The 11923-nt window shown below is 46.1% G+C and overlaps 1 protein-coding gene across 3 annotated transcripts in view; it reads left to right on the forward strand.

The window, feature by feature from the left end:
* The window catches only part of SLC25A29 (solute carrier family 25 member 29), a 30527-nt gene extending 23183 nt beyond the window's left edge, over positions 1-7344 (forward strand). The window contains exons 3-5 of one of the 3 annotated variants that reach the window (XM_040412660.1): positions 1156-1202; positions 4318-4401; positions 5087-7344. In XM_040412660.1, the coding sequence (XP_040268594.1) occupies positions 5120-5830 (711 nt within the window). In that variant the 5' untranslated portion in view covers positions 1156-1202; positions 4318-4401; positions 5087-5119 and the 3' untranslated portion in view covers positions 5831-7344. The remainder of the gene's footprint in view (positions 1-1155; positions 1203-4317; positions 4402-5086) is intronic. The other 2 variants (XM_040412659.1, XM_040412658.1) reach the window with 2 other exon arrangements.
* The last annotated feature ends 4579 nt before the right edge of the window (positions 7345-11923 follow it).

The raw sequence follows: 11923 nt of genomic DNA on the forward strand, positions 1-11923 counted from the left end.
GAGGTCTTGGTTGACCCAGCTCATGAAGATGAGTCAGGGCATATATTGGAGACTTCCCCTAACGCAGGACCTAGTGTATCAGGACACAGGTCCCTGGCTAGATCTGAGGAGACTCAGTCTGACAGCCTGGAGATTGACAGATCCCTATTAGAAGCTAGAGGGCATTCTGTGGAGGTCTTGAGAACCATTTCACACTCCAGGGCGGAGTCCACAATCAAAGCTTACTCAAGGATATACAAGATCTTCCTTCAGTGGTGTGCTGATAAAGAGGTTGTACCCTCAGATCCTCCTCTTTCAGCTATTCTACAGTTTCTTCAGGACGGCCTGGACAAGGGTCTAAGCCCTTCAACACTCAGAGTTCATACCTCTGCTCATTCTGCCTTTTTAGGGAAATCTCTAGCTCAAGACCCCCTACTCAGGAGGTTCCTCAAAGGAGCCGAAAGATTAAAACCTAGAATCTTGAGACCTATCCCTAAATGGGATTTATCTGTCGTTCTAAAGGGGCTATCCTCTCCCCCCTTTGAACCTTTGGAAATTTGTAGACCTTAGATTTTTATCTTTAAAAGGTCACATTTCTGTTGGCCATAACTTCGGCCAAGAGGATTGGAGAACTTCAGGCCCTGTCGGCCACTGAACCTTATACCCTCTTCCTCCTGGACAGGGTCCTGTGGAGGTTTCTACCGACCTTTGTTACCAAAGTTCTGTCATTCAGGAACACTAATCAGACCGTTACCTTACCCTGTGCTGCTGGTTAGGACGAAAGGGAAGTTTGTTTTCCCTTAGTCCTAACCGCACGCAAATTTCTCACCCAAACCAAGCTTCTTTGTTTTTTGGTATACTTGATGATAAAGCACTGTCTGTTGGGGCGGGGGCATCCCTTTATGGGGGTGGGTTAATTGTTTAGTTAATCTTGGGTAATAATTTTATCAATAAAAATTCCACCTGTGCAGCCAGTTTCACAGGGGAGAACTCCCTCCACCCCCCACACTTGTGCTGATGTTAGGTCTAAGGGAAAACAAATTTACGTTAAAATTAACGCTTCCTAATGCCGTTACCTCTTCATACAAGTTTATGTATTATGTGATATGTTTGTTGCTTTTAATTTCCTCTGCTCTCCAAGCTAGGGGACGCCTTAAAAGTGTTACTTTGTTGTAGATGCGCCCGTTTCGCAGAGCGTTCCCCCGCCAGTAAGTATCTCCCAGGTGAATTCTCGTTTCTCTCCAACTGATTCTTTGTATTTTTTTGGAACAATAGAGGGGGTTGGGTGGTGGTGATTGTGAGATGTACCCTAAACCGGCGCAGCGGAAAAGCGAAGCGGTTACCCACAGCCTAGGTTTACAGCCCTTTTCCAAAGTGGCAGTCTGGTTGCTGTGGACAACTGCTCCTATTTTCCTCTGCCCTTTTCTAAGTTTGGGAACTCTCCCCAGCTCTTGGAATCAATTTAGATGTCTTATCTTCTCATTGGACGCTGCTGTCTTCTATCCAGTATAGATCCCTGTCCTCCCCGCTCATCTTTTATTGCAGCTTTCCATTGTGTCCCTGTGTCTTTTATGGTCCCCATTGCCCGCTCTCCTGCATGCTGACCTTGCTTTGTCACCGCCATGTTTGCTCTCTCTTTTTCAAGAATGTCAGTAAACAGGAAGTTCTGTGTACGTTCACTTTCATGCCCCCCCCTTCCACCATCTCATTTTAGCCAAATTCCCCCCCCGTGATACTGCCGGTTCCGCTTGTAATTGAATGGAGTGACTGGGAAGACTGGGATCAAGAACATACACACCATAGAGGCTGCCCACATAACTGACGTAGGGGGTGTTGGGTCAGGTTGGCCCTACTGCAAGACTTGGACACTGCAATGTTTGCAAACAAGGGGGCAGACTCGGCTCGGAAGGGGGTGATGCTTTGAGACACCGGACCCTTTGTTTATTTCCTGGGGTGTGCTTCTGCACCAGGAGGAAGAGCTCCTATATTTTACTGATGATTTATCATGTAGACCGGTCTACGCTCTAGAACAGCACGGTTAATGATTGTGGCACCAGGACATGGACTATCCCTTTAAAAGAAGGGGTTTGGTATTTACTCAGTGAGTTAAATGTAACCGACCGTGTGTGTCCTTGGCTTCCTGTCCTTGCATTTGTTGTTTGCGCGTCGGTCCGGCTGCAGAATATTCTGCTGATATCCGTGGGCCGCAGCCTTCTCCGGCACCTATACATGTCTGGCTGCACGCAGCTCTGCAGGATACTCCATAGTTAAAGCTGCAGGTTGCAGCACTATTCCCGACACCAGTGTGCTTAGTCCTACGCGGCTACTGGTGCTGTACAACGCAAGGGTGTCCTACCATATTATGACTTTCATGCTCCCTAAAGAATTTAATGGAGATGTTGCTCGGCTGTCCAACAAAAAATAAAAAAATTTAAGCAGTGGCTGTGATTTTATATGAAGCCTGGGTGACTCGGTGACTAAGGCCTCTTGCACACGAACGTTGTTTGGCCGTATTGCGGCCCGCATATGGCGGGTCCGCAATACAATGGCACCGGCCCGTGTGCACTCCGCATCGGTGATGTGGACCAATTCACTTGAATGGTTCCGCAATCACGGAGATGCAGAACCAAAGCACGGATCGGAACCCCACGGAAGTACTACGGAGTGCTTCCGTGGTGTTTCTGTCCGTGCCTCCGCACCACAAAAAAAAAGAACAGACGGATCACGGACCCATTCATGTTGAATGGATCTCGATCTGTCCCGCCTGCTGCACGGAAGTTGCCCGTGCATTTGGGGACAGCAAATTGCGTTACTGCCCCTGTAGATCACTGCCCTCCTGTGATGCACAGCCTAGATGCCGAGCATTGTTCTGTGGCTGGCTGATAAAGCCTAGGAGGAAGCCTTGATATTACACAAATATGTGTTATTGTTCCCTTGAGGAATTTCCGTCATTTGATGTCTCCCCCCCCCATCGCACAGTGAGAGGCTGGTGTTTGCATGATCATGTGTCAGGACCTGTAAAAGCAGCTTAAGGAGAACAGACGTAGAGCAATTGCTTGTATAACTGATCACAATCCAACTTGGGGTCAGAAAGGGAGCCTAGTCTTTAAAGGGCCACACGCTGAAGACAGCTTTCACTATATACAAACTAGTACAGGAAAAGGCTGTCAATCTCCAGGACTGGGGGGAGGGGGAATTAGGACTCACAGACTTTCAGTTTGGGTGGGTGCAGAAAGCAGGGCTCGTAGGCATTCTGTTTGGGTGGCTGAGAGGAGCAGGACTCACAGGCTTTCTCTATGGGTAGGTGGAGGAAGCAGGACTCACAGGCTTTCAGTTTGGGTGGGTGCTGAGAGCAGGACTCACAGGCTTTCAGTTTGGGTGGGTGCTGAGAGCAGGACTCACAGGCTCTCTCTATGGGTGGGTGGGGAAAGTAGGACTCGCAGGCTCTCTGTTTGTGCGGGTCTGGAGGGTAGGACTTGCAGGCTTTCTCTATGGGTGTCTGAGAAGAGCAGGACTCCAGGCTTTGTTTATGGATGAGTGGAGGAAGCAGGACTCACAGGCTTTCAGTTTGGGTGGGTGCAGAGAGTAGGACTCACAGGCTTTCAGTTTGGGTGGGTGCAGAGAGTAGGACTCACAGGCTTTTCTCAATGGGTGGGTGGGGAAAGCAGGACTTGCTGGCTTTCTGTATGGGTGGCTAAGAACAGCAGGACTCACAGGCTTTCTGTTTGGGTGGTTGCAGAGACCAGGACTACAGGCTTTGTCTATGGGTGGTCGGAGGAAACAGGACTTGCAGGTTTTCTACATGGGTCGGTGAGGACAGGACTAGCAGGCTTTCTCTGAGTGGGAGGAAGCCAGACTCACAGGACTGTCTATATATATATATATATATATATATATATATATATATATATAGATCTCCCCCTGAGCTCAGTGCCCACCCCCTGTGTTCTGTGCTGTCCTGATAGATCCACTTTAAGCCATATTGTGTTTAAGCCATTGGTTAGTCCGTAATATAGCTTCTGCGCTGTTGCCCTGGAGACACAAGTAGGGTGGTTTTCAGAATTGCTGCAAAATCAAACAGTGCTTTTGCTATGCGCCTCCCCCCCCCCCCCCCCCCCTTCTTCTTCTTTGTACTTCCATCCTTGTTATTGTAAATCCTATCGCTTACCGATCATGTGGTTCATCTCATACCTATGTCTTGTGTACTTTGCCAATGTAAAGAAAAAAGTGATCTGCCGACAGTGGAATTCTTGTGATCCTTTGTGATAAACCCTTGCTATCCCATGATGCATTGTGCTGGAAGGGCCTTTCCATGACCACTGTTGTCTTTTCTTGTAGGTTCGGCTGCAGGTTCAGAGTGTGTCCAAACCTCTTTATCGAGGGACCTATCATTGCTTCCAGTCTATTATCAGACAGGAAACGGTAAGTACTTTTTTCTCTCCTGCATTTTCCAAGATGAATCCAACGTATGTTGGATTTGGCCATTTCTATTACTCAGGTGTTGGCCACCCTCCTCCCCCATGCAGCTGCCTTAAACCAAAGGGGCTACAAGAATTCACAAGAGACCCGTAGAAGATGGGTCCTCTACTCTGCCATGACCATAGATTTAGTCTTGGCTTTCTCCCCTGCCTTTGTCCTTCATCATCCAGATTCTTCCAAAGTTCCAGAGCTGGGGTTCCTTTAGCAAAGGACTCGGGCCCTCTCAGAAGCAGGAACTTAATAGCAGCTGGTAGTCTCATCCTTGGATATGATCTAGAACTTGGCGAAGTTTCATTACGGCCCATAGTCTTCAACGTCATGTAGCCAAACGGGTGGCAGATGTCTAGGTCTGCTTCTGCTGCATGTGTGTTACCATATAGCCTTCAGTGGTACAGATCCGTACAAGTCTAGTCCTATAGAGATGACCCTCTTTAGCTTGCAATTAACCTTTCAAATCTCATGTCAGTCTCATGGGTTTCTAAAAAGCTGAGCTATAGGGAGATGTTTCATGGGGTCTTTTGTCTGTGTGATAGAGGAGGCACTCTGCTCACTATAGGCAATGATGGTTGTCAGAAACGAAACGCGTCTGAAGAATGTCTATAATTTAATATTGTGTGCTCTCTTGTAGGCATGGGGTCTCTACAAAGGAGTCGGATCACCAATGATGGGGTTGACCTTCATCAACGCTCTTGTTTTTGGAGTTCAGGGGAACACCCTGAGATACCTCGGCTCCGACACTCCATTAAACCAGTTTCTGGCCGGAGCTGCCGCTGGCTCCATCCAGTCTGTGATCTGCTGCCCGATGGAACTGGCGAAGACCAGGATGCAGCTTCAAGGAACCGGTGAATACAAATCCAAATCCAAGAACTACAAGAATTCCTTGGACTGTCTGGTGAAGATTCACCGCAAAGAAGGACTGAGGGGCATCAACAGAGGCATGGTTACCACATTCTTCAGGGAGACCCCAAGCTTTGGCTTTTACTTCTTGACCTACGACTATCTCTCCAGGTATCTCCACTGTGAGATCAATGACAGTTATATCATCCCCAAGCTGCTGTTCGCTGGGGGGATGTCGGGTATTGTGTCTTGGCTATCGACATACCCCATTGATGTTATCAAGTCTCGCCTTCAAGCCGATGGCATCGGTGGGGTCAACCACTACAACGGCATTCTAGACTGCGTCAGAAAGAGCTACCAGGTTGAAGGCTGGAGAGTATTTACCAGGGGTCTGACGTCCACGCTGCTCAGAGCCTTCCCCGTCAATGCCGCCACGTTCGCCATCGTTACCCTGTTCCTCATGTACATGAGGTCGGAAAACGCCATCAAGGAATGTGACGCCGGCCCGGCAATACAGCAGCCTAGCAGCATGTAGAACCTTCTCCCGAGTAGCTGACCGATCCCCGTGTAGTTATTTTTTTATGAGTTATATGATTTTTTTATGTACATAACGGATATGTATAATTGGTTTCTAGGCATTTTAGACAGACTTTCATCTCGATTGTATAATACAATGTGGCCTTATTTGGATACGTTGCCCCCCAAGGCTGCTGATAGATGCAGGAATGGGGTGGGTGATCCCTCTGGAGATCCTATGGGATCTACTGCAATGATAGCTATCAAGTAGATCTCTTTTAGAGATTACTAATGATTGGGGGGAGGTGTAACGACCGCCTCATTCAATTGAAACAATTGGGAGTCCTATTTCCGATACCGGATGTATTATAGATTCGAGCAGTGGCTGCTTGAACACAAGTATAATCATTGATGTCATGACTGGCCTCTCCTGTTGGGTTACCCCATAGCAGGTCCTAAGACAAAACATTTACTAACATAGAATTATTGGCCATTTTGGGGTCCGATTTGGTGGCAATATTTGCTGCCAGTCCCCCTGTAATGTAGAAGATGACTATGCTTGCCTCAGCTAGAGTGTAGAGATTTGACGCTACAGCCCTTGCAGCATTGATATTAGTGGAGCTTGAAGACTCCTCAGTCACTAAGAACAAGGGGAAGGGGAGTTTTCCATTCAGTTATAGATGGCTGTCCCCTTTAACATCTAGTGTGCAGTACCGCCTCATAACCTGCAGGTGATGCTGTTGCAATCCTCCACAATGTGCAGATTCCTGGCTGCTGACTAACCTGCAGGTCTCATTCCTCTTCTTTACCTTTGGTATAAGGTATCACTATGGATCAGGATGCTTGTTACGTACAGAGTATTGACTCTAGGTCACGTCTAATGTGAATATGGCTTTACCAGACAGTGAAGAAGGTTTTAATGTCAAATATTTATTTTTATATACAATATTTTATTTCACTTGGTTACAGCTACAAACTGTTTACTGTGAAAATGATGTGCCCCCCTGGTTTTACCCTCTTTTTAAATGTGTATTTCTTAAATGCTGGAGATGAATGGAAGGGGGAATGATGGCGATACGGTGTGGGGCTGAATGGGTTAAATAAATGGTCTGAAGTTCCTACGTGTTACCTAAACGAGCAGTTACTTCTGATGGTTGGATGGTCTTGGCGTTTGGTTATAGAAGGAAATTTCAGTTATCGTACACATGGTTTGGAAGTGAACTATTGCCCTTGCAAATACTGGAAGCTAGCGCCATCTACAGAGTGATTTGCAGTACTACAATCCAATGACGTGAAGATGCTTTATATTATACTACAGTAATAATCTTCTGGTAATATCAATGTACAGTTTATAGCTTATAAGTGGGGCTCATGCATAATAACTCACAATTCTCGCAAAAGGTGTAAGTGGTGCCTGCAGCAACCAATCGAACCTGCTCTGGGGAAGAAGCTGGCATGTGATTGGTTTCTGGCATGAGACCCTTTCTTGTATATTCTGTGGCACAATGAAATGTAGTTTGAGTTTTGCAGAACCAAAAAATAAAAGTCACTGTACTAAAGTTCTCTACCAGTAGATGGCGCTGCTCCGTATCAAGTGTATATGCCTGAATGGAGGATTGGGATTGAAATGTCTACTGGTTACAGCACACCATGTGGTCAGGAGAGGTATTGCAAGAGAATATTTAGCGCATAAATCAGTCCATTTTAGTAAACCCATCTTCATCTATCCTAATGGGGGAATTGAGTTGAAAGGGTTCTCACAAGTCTAAAGGCCATGTCTACTATTGCAGCTGTACTATATTCACAGAAGACAGGCCATCTAACTTATGTTCGGATAAAACGGCGCACACGGGCAGATTTACTATCCTTGCCTAAACTGTAGACACTGTAAACTTAAACTAGATAAATGTATCACCGTGGCTGGTGCTGGATGAGAAATTTGGTGCATGGCTAGAAATTTATACCGCATTGGTTGCGTCAACAGCCATGTATAACGGAACCATTATGTGCCCTCATAGACATATATTAGGACGGAGCAAAACGGAATGCCTCTTAAAGGCTTCCGTTTTGCATTCCGTTATAATGGAACCAAAAACGCTGATGTCAACACGCTCTTATGCGACATAAAAATTGCACCAGAATTCAGGTGCAGTCACAACACTATAGTAATGTTTTTGCGCCAAATCACACTTGCAATACCGTACCTGGCCACATGGTGTGCTGTCAAAGCTCTCCTGTTAACGAGCAGCCGTTAATAGGATGTGCTGTAATAATCAGCAGACACATGTACAACCAAAAGGGAATGGGGTGCACACCTGACCCAGCCCTACATATAATACACAGCTGTGCACCCCCTACTGCGGGCAGTGGAATTAGTGCAGTGTGATTAGGATACCATCTCCTCACTGTCATCAGTGTTTGCCTATAAACCCGCCTATAGATGCTGTATTCATAGACGATTCCCTGTGCATGGGGAGGGTGCAATACATATTTAATTTTGCTGGTTCTCAATGAACTTTCTTGGTTGTTCATGGAGGGGGGAAGCTTTTATTTTGAGGACTCTCCTCGGAGCAGCGGCTGTCGATGGGTCTTCTGTCTAAGGAATAAGATTATTGTATGTTCAAGTAGATATGAGAAATAAAAGGATTCTTTTCCAGAAATGTCTGCGTTTTTGATTATTTCTAGAATTGAGTCAATGCCGCTCACCCGTCTGCGATGCTGATGACGACAGGGGTCATGCTAAGTGTGAGAGTTGGACGAGTGTCTCTCCTGGAATAACTGCTGCCCGTATTTGCCCCACCTCTACAGCCAGTGTTCGGTGGGCTAGGAGCCCTACCTTTTCATCCACCAAAACCAGCATTCCCATTAGAGTGTGTATACAATATCCTTTCCCATGACTCATTTTCATAGGTCATTTTTGCTTCTATGGGTGTGGGCTCTGGGTGCAATAATTCTCCTTCCCCCTCTGGCAGCTGATTCTGTAGTCTCTTTTTACTTCTGCAGCAGCCATCTTTACTGTTCTACTGCTCTGCCCTTTCCTTGCCTGTCCTAAAGAGCAACACCTATGGCTCCTACCAGCTTATCAGAAGCAGCTTTATTAGGCTACTTTCACACTTGCGGCAGAGTGATCCAGCAAAACGTATGCCAACTGATCGTATTTGTCAGACGGATCAGGATCCTGATCAGTCTTAGGCTACTTTCACATTAGCGGTTTTCTTTTCCAGCACAGAGAGTAATCCGTTCAGGACGTCTTCAGTTCAGTCATTTTGACTGATCAGCCAAAAGAGAAAACCGTAGCATGCTACGGTTTTCTCTCCGGCAAAAAAAAAACTGAAGAAGACTTGCCTGAATGACGGATCCGTCATTTTTTTTCGATAGGAATGTATTAGTGCCGGATCCGTCCTTCCGGTCTGTGCATGCGCAGACCTTTAAAAATTAGAAAAATAAATAAATAATGGATCCGGTATTGCAATGCATTTTTCAGACTGATCAGGATCCTGATCAGTCAGAAAAAATGACATGTGTTTGCATACAGTTTGCCTGATCAGGCAACGGAACTGCCTGCCGGAATCAAACAACGCAAGTGTGAAAGTACCCTTAAAAATGCCTGATCAGTCCAAAAAATGCATTGAAATGCCAGATCAGTCTTTCCACTGTCATCTGGCAAAATGGATCCAGCGTTTTTTTCGGTCTGCGCATGTGCAGACCAGAAGGCCGGATCCAGCACTAATACATTCCTATGGGAAAAAAAATGCCAGATCCAGCATTCAGGCAAGTCTTCAGTTTTTTTTTTTTTTTTTTTGCCGGAGATAAAACCACAGCATGCTACGGTTTTATCTTTTGCCTGATCAGTCAAAATGACTTAACTGAAGGCATCCTGAACGAATTACTCTCCATTTAGAATGCATGGGGATATGCCTGATCAGTTATTTTCCAGTATTGAGCCCCTAGGACGGAACTCAATGCCGGAAAAGAAAACCGCTAGTGTGAAAGTGCCCTAAGTCTAATATTTTACTGAAATAAGAGATTTTTGCTCCTGCAACCAGCAGTCCTAGGGAACATACAAGGAGGTGCATACAGTGCAGCGATCCCGCCAGGAGCTGGAGAACCGCAGGTTGCTGACACAAAGCATAGCATCTTAACTAGAGATGAGCGAATTTCCGCTAATGAAATTCATGCACACTTTGTTTTGTGGTAAAAGGTGAATTGCAATATGGATGTCGTTACCATAACGCAAATCTATGACGAAATGCGTTTAGAGGCATTCCGTCAAACTAGAAGTCTATTGGCTGCAAAACGGATCAGTTCCGTTATGCAGGGGAGTCCTCTCCTGCATAACAGAAAACGGACGGATCCGTTTTGCAGCCCATAGACTTCTATTATGACGGAATGCCTCTAAACACATTCCGTTATGCCTTCAGTCATAGAATTTGCGTTATGGTCCGTGGTAACGGAATTCACCTTTTACCACCAAACGAAGTGTGAACGAATTTCAAAAATATGAAATTAGAGATGAGCTAATCTCAACCATTTGGTGCAGAGAATCCCAGATTATAATGGAATACATCCAGTATAGCACGCAGTGTTAGCCCTTATGCACACAACAGTTGTTTTTTGCATCCGCAAATTGTGCGTCCTTAAAAAAAACACGGATGCTGCATCTGTTTTTTTTGGAGGATACGTTTTTTTTCCCCACAGATCCCTTGTAATAAACGCCTATTCTTGTCCGCAAATGTAAAAAAAGTAGGACATGCGCTATTTTTTTTGCTGAAGGGAAACATGGACGCGGAACACAAACTGATGAACCATCAGCATTTTTTTGCTGACCCATTGAAATGAATAGGTCCCCATCCTATCCGCAAAAAACCTGTCGTGTGCACGAGGCCTTAGTGCGTGGTGTGAGCAGGTAGCATGCACCAAGCCTCAATCACACAAGCACTTTTGTGTCCCCAGCAGAGGAGGGAGGACACCTCCCCAGCACACGGGTAACACCAATTGCATATGACATCAAACCGTTCATATAATTAATGTATATAGTGAAAATAGTGCTTGACCCACTCAGGCATTACTTACCCATGTATGGCCGTCTGTGATGGTGGCAAATATGAGGGACTCCATCATGGCCAAGAGTTCCCCCACCATACTTCATACTACAGCATAGAAGCAACAGTTCTGCAAGGAGTCGGTGCAGAGAAATTATTTCTATTACAGCAATGGCAGAAGTTACTACAAAATCAGTGACGTGCCACAGATATAAGGAGCCTGGAGATAATGGCTTCATTTACACAGATACGCTCCCCTGCCTGTCCCAAAAAAGAGTAGTGGAGAAAGTTCTTGAGTTTTGCTTAATACATGGCAGCTGAACATCAGTGTGAACACAGCCCGTCAGCCACGGACTTGTAATACATAGTGTTAACGTATGAGCACGTACATCCCTCCTGATGAGACACTCAAGGTATTTCCTACAGCAGCAAACCTCCCTCCAACGCATTTCTATCCAGCGCACTTCATTCTCTTGCTGCCGAGTAGCCCTGACCTGCTCCAGTGTTAAAATTCCCTGCAGCCACTTCCACAACCTGGGGGGGTCTAATACGTCCTCGTTCAAGGTGGCACCTGCTCAGGTCAGAGGTAGTGGAATGACTCAGAACACAGAGAACGCCCCCTAAAAATAGGAAATGGACATGCAACTTGAAGCCGCTTAGAACTTACTACACACCTCAGCATCCTCCAGCTGTTGTGAAACTACAACTCTCAGCATGCTCCATTCGCTTCCATGAGGGTACTGTGAATGCTGGGAGGTGTAGTTTTTACAACAGCTGGGGTGCAGGAGGTTGCCAACACCTTCCTTACATAGTTATTGGCTATCCTTCCAGACAACCCCCCCCAACACATGCAACTTGGCCGAGGGCACAAGGTGTTTTCAGGTGAGTAAGTTGCTGCCAAAAACAGCAGCTTCTCTACCTTGTGAACGAAGGATCAGGCATGTTGAAATGCAATGTGTCATTGTCGCACAGTCAGCACCCCCTCAGACAGGTTAGTCGGCTGGCCAGGCAATGGTCATCTGCACCCTGGTTTCCATCTATAACAAACCACGAGGTGCTCAATCCATCAC

The sequence above is a fragment of the Bufo bufo genome, chromosome 11 (genome assembly GCF_905171765.1).
Source record: "Bufo bufo chromosome 11, aBufBuf1.1, whole genome shotgun sequence".
Taxonomy (NCBI): domain Eukaryota; kingdom Metazoa; phylum Chordata; class Amphibia; order Anura; family Bufonidae; genus Bufo; species Bufo bufo.